Source organism: Pezoporus flaviventris, unplaced genomic scaffold (assembly GCF_033815535.1).
Source record: "Pezoporus flaviventris isolate CSIRO_AGI_PZ_B2104156 unplaced genomic scaffold, CSIRO_AGI_Pfla_v1 ptg000013l, whole genome shotgun sequence".
In the NCBI taxonomy this organism is placed as follows: Eukaryota; Metazoa; Chordata; class Aves; order Psittaciformes; family Psittacidae; genus Pezoporus; species Pezoporus flaviventris.
In genome coordinates this window covers 29,577,095-29,594,857 of record NW_026892561.1, presented here as the reverse complement: position 1 = coordinate 29,594,857, position 17,763 = coordinate 29,577,095, and the positions used below count along the sequence as shown (strand labels likewise).

Genomic DNA, 17,763 nt, shown 5'->3' with positions numbered 1-17,763 from the left:
GGTCTGTTACGTGTAAGACTGAAGGATAAACTCTTAAAAATGTAATGTTATAAACTCCCCTTAGACTGCAAAAACCCTGGTGTTCCTGTGAACTTGAAATCCCGGTATGGCTTAGTGCTATGTGTGGGAGTTTATGTGCTCTCTTCTCTTGTGCACCAGTGCTCTGAAGATTTATATTCTTAGCTATCAGCATTAGGCTAAGTTAAACACGCTGTCAAGAGTTTGGTGGTGGAACCCAGAACCATAATTCTCACTTGCGCGCAACTGAGTTAAGTCTTTATTTCAGCTCTTAAAATTTAGATGAGTAGATAGACTTTTAAATCTCTACTGGCTTTTGGACCCTGTTGATACCCAAAGATACGGTATGCCATTCTGTTTCTTCCCTCCCCCCCCCCCATTTCTTCCAAAGTGTGGGTAACACAGTAGTTGGGTTGGGGAAATCTGATTTTTGAAGACCACAGTGAGACAAATGTATGCTTTTTTCTTTTCCCAGGTCTTTTTGGTTCAAGTTAATCCAGGTGAAACCTTTACAATAAGGGCTGAGGATGGAACCCTGCAGTGCATCCAAGGTAAGAGGGCACATGAATGTGTGGATGAGCACTGCTTATGTTGCAGAATACTTGTTCTCTCATCTCTACAAAAACACAATACAGAGTTCTGAAAATACAGCACTTATAAGAGTGAGAAGTTGAAGACATGGCTGCTGGACATATTATAGGACTTTAGTATCTCAGAATGAGTCATAAATTTCTTGAAAGTCCAGGAGTTTTCTCTCCGTTCAGTCATTTATGAGTATTTTTTATTTTTTCATATATGTCTACTTCCTTAAAAGCAAAGAGTAAATACAAATGAGAGATCCCAAGTTAGACTGAAAAGTAGTAACAAATTAAGTGAATATCTGTGGAGAAACTATTTTGTTTTAATACAGGCTTCCGGAGGGACAGAAAAGTACAGACGCTGCAGAATGCTTGGAGAAGTCAGACTGGTTTTGAGGAGAATATTAAATTGGTTCTTTAGCAGCAGAGCCAGTTAATTATGTAGTTTTGAATAAAAACACGTAAGCAGTCATTCGACGGCTGTTTTACCTCTCTCTAAAATTGTGCAAATATGATAAATAGTCCTTGTGGTTTTTAGGAGAGGGAGCCCACACAATCTTTTAACAGGTCTGAAGGGAGAAGCAACAAAGACCTTTCAGACTGTATATTATGTACTGTGGAAAGGTTTCTAACTAGTGGCAAATGCAGCTTTGAAGTGAAGCAGGTATTTCCCTAGGTATAACACTACCTACAGTAAATACAGGCAGGTTAAATCAAAGTTTAAAAGGAATAGACTTTGTGTAGCTGTACTGCGAATATTGTTTTCAGTGATACTTTTTGAGCTTATGCCGTTGTCTTAATTTTTTGAGAAGGGAGGTAGGTGTTGCCTCCCCTATCTTTTCCACATCTTATACCATTAAGCAGCAATCTCAATGGGCTATTCATTCAAAAGCCTTTGCTAAATGTGATGGGGGGAGGGGGAGGAGGGGAAAGAGGGGAGAAGTCCATTTAGTAACAATTATATAGCTAGTGAACTGCCCCTGTATTTTGACTGTGAATTTCAGCTCTATCAAGGCAGACTGTTCCTTTGACTTCATCAAATACTAAAATTGTAGTGCTCAGAGGTAACTCTGCTTTTTATTAAAACTTGGTTTAGAAGGGACCCTGGAAGTCACCTTACCCAACCTTCTGCTGAAAGCAGGAATAGTGTGAGGGGTGGATGGGATTGTCCCCAACATCCTGAGTTGTGAAGCTCTGTGAAGATGGAGTATGCTCCTCGGAGGAACTGTTCCAGGGCTGCACCACTCTCATAGGGAATAGTTTGTCCTTTATGTCTCTAAAATTTCAAATCTTGGTGCCTCTTTGCATCTTTTTGGTGGCCCCCCCATTTAAACAGAGGAGGAGTTGGTGGTTGTTGCTTGAAATTTCATTCCCAGGGAATGATGAATTAATAGTTGTTTGAGATAGATGTTATAGAAGCTTCCCTGAGCACCATCCAGGATTCTTCAGTCCTGATGAACAATAATAGCAGCAATTTAAAACTGCTTGTTAAGATTTATAGCCAACATGCTGTGTGGTAAGAAATCGGTCCCCGTGGCAATTAACATAGGAATAAAGCTGGCTACTCCCTTTATTTTAAATGAATTCTTTATATTGGCTAGTACATTAAAAATTTCCATTACAAATATAATTATGACACCATTTATTTATGATTTTTTTTTTTTTTCATGCTTAAAAGTGCTGTTCAGCCAGTGTATTTAAGTAAATGCAAGTTGAAACCTCCTGGTTCTGTATTCAGAGTAATTTAATATGTTTGTGCCAGTGAGGCTGTTTGGTACTCCTCAGCAAGTCTTTCATAAAAGTAATTTAGAATTTGTAGCCTAAGAATTGTCTCCTTTTTTTTCGGTAGAGCTCTGCAGTGTTGCCTGCCCAAGCACAAGTCTGTCTGTACACTCTGCAAGTTTGGCCTGAAAATTCTGATATTATTTTGATGCTAAAGCTTCAGCTCCTACTTTGTTACAAAATATTTGTGTTGCTGAAACAAGTACATGCTTCAAACACAGAAGAGCACCTGACTGTAATGTTAATAGTGATCTATTGCAGAAGAAACTGGAATCACCCAGCAAATATACTGAGATTAAGACTTGTGACAGTTCAGTTTTTCCTGGGCTCAGAGGTTATTGAAGACAAGGTTATTTTGTGGCCACTGTTTTTGGAAATTACAACCCCCCCCTTGCTCCACAAAACTTATAGTGTCTTTATTTTATCATTTCGTGTGTTAGAGTATTCAGTCGGTTTAAAGGTTAATGTGTTCCGTAGATGTGGGGTAGCATTCAGACAATAATGATGCTTTTCCTTTGCTCCCACATTACACTATGATTAGCAAGCTGTGAAATAATTTTAGCACTATGCTAAGGCAGCATGTATGCCTGTTAGCTTGTTGAATGGATGATACTCACTTTTTCCTTACTGCCATGTGTTCAGTGCTATGACAGAAGTTGTGCTTGTAAATAGAATTAATTTGTGTTCACAATATGAAGGACTATTTCATAATAAATTCTCTGATTCCCCTAAGTGCAGGAAGAGTGAACACTGTTATTAAAAACTTGAGATGTCATGACTTGGTTACACTAAATGCTAAAAAATCCTATATCCTATTCTTCAGGATATACAAAACCTGCTCTTTTCTTTGGCCTGCGTCTGTTCTGCAGAGGCAGGTAACTTCGCTTATGTAGAGTGATTTTTAATTTTTTTTTTATTTTAATTTTTACCTTTTTTTTTAATTTAGTTTTTATTTTTAATCTTTGTGAAAGCTTTTTTTATATATGTGTCTTTTTGAGAAGTTTGTGCTCCTGGAGCCTGTTTTGGATGTCCTGTGAAACCACCCCTTTGTATCCAGGACCCCACTTGGCTCCATGGTGTATCTGGGCCTGGGTGATGATTGTATGTGTTGGAAGACTGATGTAAAGATAGCAGAGAGAAAGAAGACTTGGTGAATCTTCATTTGTCTTCTCAAGGTTGGAAGAAAGACACTTGTTGGAGGAGAATCTCTGTGGAATACCCTGCTTTAATCACCATGAACTGTAATTAGCCACTAATTGAGTAATTACTGTTTCAAAGCAGAAAGAATAGATTCATATTTAACCAATATTTGATGTTTTTGCATAGTGGAGAAATCCTAAATACAAGAACTTTTTCTAGTTCCTCATGGTTTTACGAGTAAAATAGTCGGTGAAAATTCCCAGCTGAACTAAACTACACCCCTAAAATACTGCAAAGGCGGAATAAATGTGTACTTTTAATTGAACATGCAATGTGTTACCGCAAGTTCTCTCTTCATTCCTGTTTCCTATTTGCATGTAGCTGGAGGTGACTTGTTTAAGATGTTGATTTGTAAGTCCTATAGACCATGGTGGGGAGCTGGATTACTCTGCTTATGGAAATGGTGGTGTCTTGGAGAAGTTTAGCTGGTCAGTGAGCATGAAGAGGGTCTGTGGTTTCCTTGAGAGGTCAGATTTAGAGAGACTGATAAATCTGGTCTTTGCAGAAATTAGCCATTGAGTACAGGTCTCCATGGCACAGTCCACACATTGAGTTACTTAGGGAAGCATCTGTGTGATTCCCAGTGCTCTCAGCAGGACTTGCATTATTGGCTGACTTTTTAAGGGTTTGTTTTCTCCATCCCAGTTAATAGAAGAGATGCTGTAGTATATAGTGAAGTTGGAAAGTGCTTTGAGCAACCTGATGTGGTGAAAGGTGTCCCTTCCCATGACATGGGGTTGGAACTACGTGATCTTTATGGTCATTTCCAAACCAAACGATTCTGTGACTTTATGTGACTTTTGTAACCTTTATAACAACCATCAAATAAAGGAATAAAGAAAGGAGATTGGGGAGGAAGGGAAAATGGGGCTGAGAGGAATATTTTATTTATTTTTTTGGTAGTTGCTAGAAGCTGAATCAAGTAGAAGACTGGAACCTGATGCTGCCTATGTGGGCAGAAGGCGTGCTCTCCTGGCTGCCTAGGCTGTCAAACAGTGGAGCCCATACTGAATACTGGGGCTGGCCCCCTGACATCTGTTACGAAGTAGAACTGTAAAGCACATCCTTTATTTGTGTGCAATGGGATGACCAGTCTGTGTTCCTTTTAAGCCATGTGCGTATTAATGACACAGTAGTAGTATACTTCATCCAAAAATGACGATATCCCTATGGAGCAGGGGAGGAAAACCCCTCTCGTCCTGTGCTACCAGCCGCTCTTGCTGAGGTTTGGGCTCTAACTGCAAAACTGTACCTCCATGAGTGGTTAAAGGGATTTGGAATCTTAATTCAGTATTTTTGTGAGATGAAATGTGTATATGTGCTGTATCATCAGTATTTTAAAATAATTTAAACTATATAAAAAGCTCTTTTTACACAGTTTCGACAGATAATAAATACTTCATAAATACGTCAATACTTCAAATACTTCATTTCCTTTTTGTGTTTTTCCACTTACTTTTTCACAAACTCCGGACTTGACTGTTGCTAGCTCTGCAAGGAAAGGGCAAGGCATATCCTCACCCATTTCTATGCTCAGCTATAACCATAGACTTTGTATTTCCTTTATATGAAAGATTGCTTCCAGGTAGTGCTTTGGGGTAACCACACTAAATGAAATATGGAAGAGAGGGAGGACCTGGATCTGATCAGCTGCAGAATGGAACCAAAACAGCCCCCCCTATGTTTGGAAAAAAGATTATTCTGTTTTCTGATTTTCAGAATAAATAGATTCCAGGTGAATCTGATGTGCTCAGGAAATTCCCTTTTCCCTAGTGATGGATTGAAAACTGGTATTTTTAGCCAGTATCTTAAGATCTTTTGTAGGAACTTCAGTTGCTGCGTGAGAGTCATGTCATATACTAAATTGCTTAAAAATACAGCATTTTCTTTGCAGTTTGGGGCAATGGAGCTGTGCCCAAGAATCTGATGAGTACTTTTTCATCCTGGAAGGCAGTAATGCCAAGCTTTCATGCACACTAGTATGGATAATACTAACAAAATGATTTTTCTGGTTCCACTTGTACTTGCTTGTCACCCACATATTGAAAATACGTATGTACGGAGTATGTAGGCTGAATAAAATGTCTATCCATTGGTCACACAGAACTGCTTAGTCGTTGTTAAATGTGCTTTTTGTTGCTATCCATCTAAATGATATCTGAGCTGCGTTGCATTTTCTGCCACAAGCAAACCAGACTGAATTTTCTGTTCTGTAATTTTATGTATGTGCATGTAGCATGCAAAAAGCCTGTGACAAAGATGGAGAAAAGAACAGGTAGCAGAAAAGCATCTGGTGTGATAAAAATTTAAATTCCCAGTATATTCTGTCTAGCCCATGCTGTTGAAAACCCTCTCTTAAAACTTCCTGTAGTCTTTGTTCAGTGTCACAGCACTAGGTTTGGAATAGTGAAGCACAAAATTTGTGTGTGAAGAAAATAGATATGCTAATGAAAAGAAATTATGCTTTAATTCTAGCATAGCACAGGTGACCAAGGTTCTGCGTTAAATGGGCTTTTGCTTTGTGATGTTTTCAAGGACAAGATACAGAGGTGTAATTGCATGGAGAGTTTGTAGTTACATTTAAGCATGAATATCCATATAGTATAGACATGGATCTGAATTGCCTTTGGGTGGTTACATTTTGAAACGAAAACAGGATACTATGTGTACATGGTTCACTAATACTGGTATTTGTTTCAAGTGATGCTTTCCAGTGCTTTGCCATTGGTGCTGGACTACAGCACTGCAGAGCCCTTGCTTGTTCCTCTTTTGTAAAACAAAGAATTCAAGAATTAAATTTTGGTGCTGCTGTTCCTGAAGCTCTGAAAGCAAGTAACTCAAGAGAAAGGCCAGAAGTATGCTAAAAATTTAGCAGTGGTTTCTCAAATGAAAGATTTCCTGGAATTATTAGTCCCTTAAATTGGTGTGTGGGTGTGGTTTGGTGTGGTAATGCAAAGGAATGGATAATATTAAAGGCTAAATAGATGTAGGTTTATGTAGGAAGAGTGTGTGTGTCAGGGAAATAAGGCTGTTCAGTCTAGTCTAAGCAAACCAAAAAAAGTCTTCATTATTTTTCCCTTTAGTATGAGATTGGAAATGAGGAAGTGAGTCAGTTTCTTGGAGGGAAGGAAAGAGTTGAAAATAGGTGGGACATCATGTAAGAGCTGAGTGATAACTGGGGGGTGTTACTGGGGAGGGGGTGGGGGGATGAGGCATCAAGATGAGAGTAGTGAAGGGCTTGCATAAAGGAACTGGGGAATGTTGGATCTGAGATTGGGATGGAAGAAGCCTAAGGACATGGGACAAAAAAGTGTAGGTTCAGGTAGCTGGCTGGTTTTATAATGCTGCAAGCTTACCTGTTCCATCAGCTGCAGAGAGCACCTCCCTCCATGGCTCTGCAAGTGCAGAGGCTGATGATAGGTTGCTTATCAGTGTACATGGCTTGGTTTTAGCTTGAGATGAAGTAACAGCAGCCCCCAAAATCATGTTGCTTTGGAGGAGTTACCAGAAGGCCGGAAATATCCTTTAATCAAAGGGCAGCTGGTGACATCTGAGGAGGAAAGTACACTGGACACTTAGGGCAGCCGCTGCCTGTGCACTGGTGAGAGCCAGGGGCTGGTATCTTGTTTTCCCTCCATAGTATCTCTTGAATTCTTGGAATTTAGTCCTTGGTCAAGTTTACAGAAATTAATTCATGACTGTTTTCAAAATGTGCTGCAAAGCATTTCCTTGATCAGAACACAGAATTCTGCAAAGTGGGAAGAAATGATATCCTCTTTAGCATGCGTGTCTTCTCTCTGATGCTGGTTGGGTGTCTCCATGAGGTCAAGCACGCTCCTGGGAAGCATCTGCCAGGGTGCACTGGAGCAGGACAGGATGAATACGCTTTGTCTGTGTCAGGGAATGGAGAGTGAAATACAGTCTGAGCTCTGATGATTTTTTTTTTCTTCTTGTTTCTCTGAAGTGTTTTGGCCCTTTCTGCCTGCATGGTGGTGTGCAGACTGGCTACATGTTATAGAAAACTTTCTATAGGACATGTAGTTTCAGTTCAGGTTGTTTTGGTCATCTGGGTTTGGAGCAAAACAGTCTGTGTGGTGGTGTTTTAAAATACATCTTCTCTTTTGGTATTAAATAGCCTTTGCCCTCTCTTTATTAAATTTTGGCTGATATTTTTTACAGTAAGGGCCCTTTAAACCCTAGTATGTAATACTGTGTAAATTATTTACATAAAGACATAATTTTTATTGCTCATTTACATCATCTTACTTGACTTTCTGTTCAATAAACCTTTGTTGTGTTGGCCAAAATACTTGTTTCTTCTATCAACAGAGTCAGTATTATCCTTTAGAGGCACTGTCACCATCTTACAGCTTTGGTTGCTTCAATGTGTTGGCAGGTTCAGCTAGGTAGCCCTGGCATGTCCCCAGATCTGGGTTCAGTTGTGCCCTTCCTATTGGGATATTATTCATGGTGTCCTCCATAGTTTTTCAAAGACATAGCTATAAACCGCTAGTTGTTAAAGCCTAACTGTCTAATCATAACAGGTACTGTTATTTTAGTTTCTCATTGTTGCCCTGTTATTAACTAGAAAATAACAGTTTGCAGCAGAGCTTTTTATCCTGTGTTATTTTTGGTGACTCTACCTGCATTTCAGTTATGGGTCATTTTGACCTTTTAGTGTTTGGTCACCTTAGTAAAACTGAGGTCCTGATTGTGCGTCACTTATTCCTTCCACATGCAATAAATAACTTTCACATTTTCATACTTCTGTGAAACTTGTTTTGAAATCATTTAAGAGAACAGAGAGAGCAAAGGGATGTGAACTCAGAATAGATGTTCCCTTCTTATTGTCAGTAAGATCGTAGCAGCATTCTCCTTTTATCTCATAGGTTTTGTTTTTAGCACACTGCAATAAAGTATAGGAAACCATGTAAGAAGCCAGAAGTAAACAATAGGATGCTTTGTTTACTGTGTGAATCATCTTAGCTTCTCCATTTAAAATCTGCTACTGCTAAGAATAATCATGGAAATTTGTTTTTGCATGTGTGCAGATTAAATCTTGAATAAGACGCACCTGCATTACTGCATTTGCTGTATGGAATATCTAGTCCTTTAAAAATCCATTTTGAACAAAATATAGTGAATTGGTAGCTATTATTTAATGTAACTCCCCTAACAGAAGAGGAAAGTAAAAAGAAGAAACTTGATACGTAACTAAATTGTAATTTAGCTTAATCTTCCTAAATCCTCAAGTTTGAATGTTTTACGGTACACACTGTGAGGAGAGAAGGGGAGAGAAATACCATGGAAACTGGAAATATTTTTTTAAATGCTTTGAAACGTGGAAACTCTAAGCATTTTGGAAGAACCTGTCTAATGGTCTGTGTCCACATATGCTCGGAGGGATGGCCGCAGTCCTTCCTGACCCTGCAGCCTCTTCCCTGGGAAAGCAGGGCTCTGCTGCCTGTGGAGCTGCATGCCTGCTCCAGCCAGCCTGGGATGTGACCTGGCAGCCTGCACTGCGTCCTGCTGACGTGGCCTCCCAGCAGAGAGGCAGGAGCTCAGTCATCAGCAGGATGAGAAATGAATTAAGACACCAACTATTCTGTTTTGCAAGTATATAGAAAAGAGTGTCCTGCTTCATAGCAGAACAACACGTAAACGAGCAGAGGAGTAATAGTTCATGACGTTTGTCCTATGGTAAAATGAAATTATTTTGTATATATATATATTTTTTTTTTTAATGCCTAAGAGTCTGCTGCTGGGAAACACATTTATCTCTAGAATTAGGGCAGCAGACTTAAAAGACAAATGTTAGAACATATGGTCTGGGCTATAATTTCAAACTTTTTTTAGTTTTGTAAATATGCAGGAGTTGTATTTGGGGTTTGTGTCTGTCCTTATTTTACTTGTCTATGTGTATTTATATATATATATATATGTATCTATGTCTGAAATGATCATTAAGTGTGGTACATTCAGACCAATTTGAATGGCACTTGGAAAGGCAGTGTCTCATACCAGCATGCTATCAATATCTTACCCCAAAACACAGAGAACCTATGTGAGTCCATCAGTATCTGCAGGAATGCTGTAGTTGTCCCTGTTGGTCCTGCTCAAATGCAAATAAATCCTCCAAGTGTGGACCCAGTACATTCCAGTCAATGGTGTCAGGATTTTAAAATCCAAGATCCACATTCTTTACCCAGTCAGCTTGGACTACAGACATTGCAAATACATTAGTCAGTGCTGTTAGGTTTTTTTTAAAGTGTATTACTGCAGCTGTAGTTCCAAGTTAGTAAAGCAGTTATATTCAACTTAAGTAATCTGAAGAAATTACATTTGTTGACCAGAAGAGTCAAGAAATTGTTCCATCAGCCTTACTAAATTCCATTACCACTCCTCACAGGCAAATGTGTTTGTTTTCCTGTACTTTTTATTCTTTATCCTTTTTGGCTTTGGTTCATGTTTATTTTGTATATGCATTGAAAACTCTTCATGCTGCAATATGATGTTAGATAAAGGTTAGCATTTACAAAATAAAGCTGGTATGAGCTTTTACAACCAGGAATAGATTGTTGTATAATTTTGTTGGAAAACCTTACCCAGTTTTTCAGTCTCCTGGGGAGTTGAAAAACCCAGGGAAATAAGGAGAAGGACACTAAGGAGGATGACAAAAGTACAGGAGTCCTTTATTATAGTGTGAGATTTGTCTCAGATACCAACTCTGACAAGCCTTCAGGCATTTGATGTGACATACAGTGGGCCGGTCCTCTTAGGAGGATACAAAGTGAATTCTGGTAATTGAAGTCTTACCTGTTCGTCTTGCCAAGACCAAAAATAACTGGTGTGACAATTGGCATTAACCTTGATTTTAAGAGATTGTATTATCCAATTGAGATAAACAATCCTCCAGGTAAGTTCTGCCACTGGCTCCTTCTACAAAGGTTATGCATGTGAAATAGACTTAGCACCCTCAGATCACTTTGAGGAAGGACCTCAAGCTGGAGCAGTATAAATATCTTGTGTTTAATTTATTCTTTAGTTCAGATTTTCCGGTGGAGAAGCTATTATTGCTGCTCTGTCATGAATTTTACCAGAGTCTGTTGTCTTGAAAGTACTAGAGGTGTGTATTTAGCAGATAAGTTCTTCAAACACCAGTGTCTAAGGCTGGGAAACCATTGTGCCATACAAAACAGTGCTCTTTCTGCCTCTAACGATACATTTTCTGTATTTTAGCATATCAAGAACTATTTTCTTGGAGGAAAGAAATACTATATTGTCCACTAAGCAGGTTTTGCCGGTTTTATAACTTTTAATAACTTCATATGCTCCACTGTGACTGCCTGAAATTGGCACAGCAAATATTTTTATATTTATCAAAAGGCTAAGGTGGGCATTTCCTTCTATGTAATCAGACTGTTAACCCAGGAAAATGGACATTAAGCAGCAGACATTTAAGTGCAAACATTTTTTGAGTTGCCCATTTGAGGGATGAAGAGGGAGATGAAAAGAAGCTTGGTAGCAATTTCCAGATACACCTGGAACTTCACTTAGGGAACTTCAGATGAAATTCCTTCCCTGAGGGAGGCTGAAGATGAATTATGTGGCAGCAAGGCAGACTGTCTCTCAATTGTGAAATGAAGTTAGGAGATGGGGATTGGGGATGGAGATGAAGCACACTGCCACTTAAAGTCATGAAAAGGCTTTTATTGTTGTTATGCTTCTTATTTCTAATTTTTATAGAAAATCTCAAGTTGGATAAGAATTGACTTGAAATGTCTTGATGGTAAAGAACGTAAATTGGACTGTTTGTTGGCTTTACTTAATTTTAAACTGTTTTTATTCCCACCATAAAAAGAAGAAATCTAAAGTGGTTGTTGGAAGCTGTATCTGAATAAGTTGTTGGTTCTGCTACTGTCAGATTTCTTGGGTTGAGCAGCTTTCACTTTCTGAAAGGTTAACCTCTTCTATGTTTAGATCTAGTATGTGTGATCACATCCTTAAGAGTCTTATTTGTTGCTTCTGCACTAGCCTTTTTGTCTAGGGAGTGCAATATGGGGGGTTTGGTGCCTGTGGCATCAGTAGATAATTTTCTGTATCATAGAATCATAGAATCGTTAGGGTTGGAAAGGACCTTAAGATCATCTAGTTCCAGCCCCCCTGCCGTGAGCAGGGACACCTTATGCTAAATCATATCACCCAAGGCCTCGTCCAACCTGGCCTTGAACACTGCCAGGGATGGAGCATTCACAGCCTCCCTGGGCAACCTATTCCAGTGCCTCACCACCCTAACAGGAAAGAACTTCTGTCTTATATCCAATCTAAACTTCCCCTGTTTAAGTTTTAACCCGTTACCCCTTGTCCTGTCACTACAGTCCCTAATGAAGAGTCCCTTCCCAGCATCCCTATAGCCCCCCTTCAGATACTGGAAGGCTGCTATGAGGTCTCCACGCAGCCTTCTCTTCTCCAGGCTGAACAGCCCCAACTTCCTCAGCCTGTCTTCATACAGGAGGTGCTCCAGTCCCCTGATCATCCTCATGGCCCTTCTCTGGACTTGTTCCAACAGTTCCATGTCCTTTTTATGTTGAGGACACCAGAACTGCACACAATACTCCAGGTGAGGTCTCACAAGAGCAGAGTAGAGGGGCAGGATCACCTCCTTCGACCTGCTGGTCACGCTCCTTTTGATGCAGCCCAGGATACGGTTGGCTTTCTGGGCTGCAAGCGCACACTGCTGGCTCATGTTCATTTTCTTATCAACCAGCACCCCCAAGTCCTTCTCCTCAGGGCTGCTCTGAATCTCTTCTCTGCCCAGCCTGTAGCTGTGCCTGGGATTGCTCCGACCCGGGTGTAGGACCTTGCACTTGGCATGGTTAAACTTCATGAGGTTGGCATCAGCCCACCTCAGAAGCGTGTCAAGGTCCCTCTGAATGGCATTCCTTCCCTCCAGCGTGTCAACTGAACCACACAGCTTGGTGTCATCGGCAAACTTGCTGAGGGTGCACTCAATCCCACTGTCCATGTCAGCGACGAAGACGTTAAACGAGACCGGTCCCAACACCGATCCCTGAGGGACACCACTCTTTACTGGTCTCCAGCTGGACATTGAGCCATTGACCACAACTCTTTGCATGCAGCCATCCAGCCAGTTCTTTTATCCACCGAGTGGTCCATCCATCAAATTGATGTCTGTCCAATTTAGAGACAAAGATGTCATGTGGGACAGTGTCAAACGCTTTACACAAGTCCAGGTAGATGACATCAACTGCTCTACCCCTGTCCATCAGTTCTGTAGCCCCATCATAGAAGGCCACCAGATTGGTCAGGCAGGATTTCCCCTTAGTGAAGCCATGCTGGCTGTCACCAAGCTCCTTGTTGTTTTTCATGTGCCTTAGCATGCCATCCAGGAGAATCTGCTCCAAGATTTTGCCAGGCACAGAGGTGAGACTGACTGGTCTGTAATTCCCTGGGTCATGCATTTTCCCCTTCTTGAAAATGGAGGTTATATTTCCCTTTTTCCATTCATCGGGCGCTTCACCTGACTGCCACGATTTTTCAAATATGATGGCCAGCAGCTTTGCAACTTCATTCGCCAGCTCCTTCAGGACCTGCGGATGGATCTCATCAGGACCCATGGACTTGTGCATGTTCAGATTTTTAAGATGATCTCGAACCAGATCCTCTCCTGCAGTGGGTCCTGTATCACAAATAGTTTCATTAATATAGGTTTGAAGAATAGATGTTATTAACAGAAACAAATTGCCAAGTCAGTGAAAGCATCACTGGCTTCAAAAAGAAAAAAGGAAATGAAAATGTCCACTGAACCATATTATCCAGTCTGGAACTGCATAGCTTTGGGCAACCTCAAAGGCCATCAAGTGCCTCAAGTGCCATCAAGTACTATCAATATTAACTATCTAGAAACTAAGTCTAGAATCTGAATATGTATTCTAAAATATTTAAGGTCAATATAATAGAAATAAACACACCTACACTGTTTCATTAATTTAAACACCACAAAACTTAATTTTAACTTTTCCTTTCTTTATGGGATGGGTCAGAGACCTTCAAATACTACTTAAAAATCAAGCTACTCCTGGAGATGAGTGGGGTTTTTGTTTGTTTTGTTCTGGGTTGGTTTGGTTTTTTTTTCCAGTGTTCAGCACAAGACCAAATTCTGTCATGTTGCGTGCAATTTATTTTTTTACTATTGTACCCCCCCCGTGTGTTATAGCATAAAGCTGCAGGGTTCTGCGAGTGCGTTGTTTATAAAGTGTGTTTGATTACTGCTTACAACTTCTGCTGCTATTAACAACATTTCTGGTGCTGTGGGCTTCTGATTGGGTTTGTTTATTTTGTTTGGTTGCTTTTTTTGTGAGCTTATCCCTCTTGTTCCTGTTGGGGGTGGAATGGGGGAACTTTTGAGTGTAGGTGGTTTGTCAGAAGCAGTGCTTTCTCCTCTTGGTTGCTGTTAGTTCTCAGACAATATCCTCCATAAGAGGTTTTCAAAAACATTTAGCAGCACAGAAGCATGTTAACGCGCTGTGCATTTAAAGCATTGTAGGTTACTCATCAGCAAGATTCATTTTTTTTTCTTCTGTGGAGTGAAGGGCTCGTGACCCTGCAGGTGTGAAAGAAGAAAGATGAGTAACCCATGCAGAAATCCTGGTGTGAGGCTTTGCCAGCAAAATGTATTCTTGTTACATTATGGGAAAGCTTCACTACTGCCAGTGCTGACCAGGCAAGAGTCTTCTTTATTTTAGCTCAACATAGTTGTCTTGTTGTCCCTACAGCTTTCAAGAAAAGTTTCATAAGTAACTGTGTAGTCTGTAACTGTTGCCTGTATCCTATGTATCCAGACTTCACCTTTTAAGTGATGTACATCTTAAGCAAGGCTATGCTGTGTTAGAAAAATGCAGCCTAAAATTCTTAGAAACTCATATGCTTTTGACTGTCATGCCTGCTGCTGCTAAGGGTCAGTCTCTTCAAATGCCATCTTGGTTAGGTCGCTACAGATGACCTTGGTGTAACATTATAGAATCATAGAATAGTTAGGGTTGGAAAGGACCTTAAGATCATCTAGTTCCAACTATTTTTGTCTCAGCAGACGATATTATCTCACCATAACATTTTTTAACATTTCTAGCTGAATTGTCTTGAATGTTGGAGCTGTGCCTGGAGAGGGGACTGAAACACAATGCTGGTCATTCTCAATTGTGCGAGCCAGAGCCTTTGAGTTTGATGGGAAGTAGGGTGGGAGGGAGAAACTAATAAGGTCTTTCCAGTCCGGTTCCCAGCGCCTGTTGAGACTTGTATTCACTCAAACATTTAATTTCTAAACCAAGGATTTGTACATGAGTATGTTATGTATGACTGATCTATTTATATGTAAAAGTATATGCAAATATATACAAATGTATACATATATATACATATATGTTTTTTTTTTTTTTTTAAAATGTGGTCATTTCATCACCTTAAGACTGTTATTCAGCTCTCCAAAGCTGCTTCAAGCATGGCTCTCCTCTTGGTGGAAGTTTTTATAGTGTTCCGTAATAGCATAGACATGGCAAGTGAATGGCGTTGGGTGATGTGCCTGCAGAATTTTCATTGAGGTGTCATTAAAATTACTTAGCAAGTTAGAAGTAATTTTCCTCCCTTGAGGGAGAGTTCTGATATTTGGAGTGTTTATCAGTCATCTGCAAAATGGAATGAACATAATTGGTGGCTAATTGTTTGCAAGAACTGTAAAATACAATTACGAAGAGTTAAGCTGAAACCGATTGTGTTTATGAAATGTAGCATAAGAAATACTATATTAATCCTGCCTCAATACCAGGAAACGCAATTAGTGTAATTAAGACTATCATATTGTAATTTTCTTGGCGACTAGATGCTTTGGCAGCCTCTTTCCTCTTCCAGCGTGGTTGAAGCAGAGCACGTTCCTGTTGGCGGTTCCTTCTGCTGCCACTGCCAAGGGAGTTATAAAATTACTTTGTTTACCCGTGTCGTAGGACACGGGAGATGCGACTGCTGTTGCAGGAGTTTGAACACTATTTCCACTCATTTCAGCTACTCGGTTGTGGTCACAGTGTAATTTTACAGTCTGTGTTCATATGTGGTAAATACAGCTGGAAGCCCTGTCTGCAAGCTAAGGAGAAAGGAAGGTTTAGGGCTCCTCTGTGGTGTTTTCTAAATGTTCAGATTGCTAACTGGAGTTTCACTGGAGGTGCTCCTTGGATTGCAGTTTGCCACGCATGGATGCCAGTCCTGACTGAACAGCACACAGGAGCCTCCACGCTTCATCCTGCAGGATTTTGGAGATTGTAACACCGCCAGTGTAGGAGAGGAGGGTGCTGGGGAAGCCATCAAATGGCTGCAATTAGGGCAGGTGAATAGGGGTAGATGAGTATTGCAGTTAGACCCTCATTAACATTACACAGTATGTCATGAAAAGTAGATAAAATAATAGTTTTGTCTATTTATCTTTAAGTAAACTTAAGCATGTTTAAAATAGGATTTTGGAGTAGTAATCACAGATGTCTCCATGCTGGTAGAGAACAACCTGAGCAGTTATGGACCAGCACTCTTAAATTACCTTTTTGTTAAATATATGTCGCTAATGGATATGTTGTAAAATGTGTGCAGGTCAGAGAAAAAATAGTAGCGTAGTTGTTATTGTTGCATTTTGTATGTCATTGCTGTGAATGCATGCAATTAAGGATAATCAGCATAATGCCTACTCTGAGCTCTTCTTAATGGCTTAATTGCTTCTCTGAGTTAAATAAATGCTTTATGCTTATTTTACAACATTTTCCGTTGGGAGCTTGTCACATGAAAGTGTATGTGCACATACTTATTTATAAAGCATGAAGAGTAATTGGTTATTTAATTACACTTCTCCTGAAGTTCTCTTCTGGGATATTCTGTGCTCTTACAAGCTGCTTGAATAACTAATGTGTCAGAATAGACTAGGAAGAGAGAGAATGAATTTGTCAATTGGAAAATGAATGTGCATATTAATATTCCAGTTTATTATTCCAAGGGTGTCTGTCTTTGGGGACAGAAGTGCCAGTATATGTTTCTCTGCACTTTGTGAAATGCTTTAACAGTTTCCAGTTACTGTGATAGCTCCAGAAGTGAGGTTTGTCCTCTCTCCAGAAAGGCAGCTGAGGACTATCTCCAGATAATGCAGCACTGCGGGTACCTTCCTGGTTGGAGACCCAAAGAAATGCATCTGTTGCTTGCGCGCTGCTGGCTGCCTGGGGTGGTGAGCCTCCATGGGCCCATCTCCCCTCTTCCAGGTGCCAGCTGAGGGGCTGTGGGACAGGGGATGGATTTGTCCATCTTGCTGTCTGCAGAGATACAACTGCCCTATTCATGCTGGGAGGCTGTGCTCACACTCACAGCTTCCACATATGTTAACGTACTTGGAAAGCAGTAGGAAACTACAGTCTGATACTTTTGACTCATTTTTTATTTACTTTCTTTCTGGACAGTTTTTTTTTTAAGATGCTTTCTGTTATTTCTGTGCGTGTCTTGTGTATCAGCATGCCCATTGGAACTGCCCAAAGCCTGCAGAAAATACTATATAACTATTCCTTCTACTGTTTAAAAGTCTTTATGTCTTTGTTCACCCACCCCAGAATACTTGTAAGAGATATTCAGTGTCGTCTTTTTTTTATTACCTGAGTTTCTAGAAACTGCTCTGCCAGGGTACAAGAGTTCACTTTGAGTTTCATTGGAATTTGCTTCTTCCAAAAGGTCTGAGCAGCATGTAGCCTGGCTAGTAGCAGGCTCCTCAGCAAGCCTGAGCCCCCTGTTCAGCAGTGACATGATTTTCTACAGGAATTGAACGTTTTCCTCATAGTTTCCCAGCCTAGGAGTATTAGCTTACAAAATGCTTTTGGGGAAGGGTGCAATTACTACATAAAGGAGTTCTCCCATTCCTCCATATAGGGTATTTCATACATTTTCCTTGAATGATTTTAACTGCTGAATTAATTAATATGGTAGTTAAGATTGCATTTAAAGAAACCTGTTGTAACTGTCTTGTTCCTCACGTCAGAGTGCAGTACTAACTGTGGTTTCCAGATGTAGACTCCTCTTCATGATGCTGTTTGTAAATATCATGCTAAACAGCTAACCTCATGCTATTTTGAAGCCAGTTGTAATGATAAAC

The 17,763-nt window shown here is 40.2% G+C and overlaps 1 protein-coding gene across 1 annotated transcript in view; it reads left to right on the top strand.

The window, feature by feature from the left end:
• Nucleotides 1-17,763, top strand: part of FNDC3B (fibronectin type III domain containing 3B) — a 210,452-nt gene that overhangs the window by 48,848 nt on the left and 143,841 nt on the right. The window contains exon 3 of the mRNA XM_061452540.1: nucleotides 494-569. Coding sequence (XP_061308524.1) covers nucleotides 494-569 — 76 coding nt within the window. The remainder of the gene's footprint in view (nucleotides 1-493; nucleotides 570-17,763) is intronic.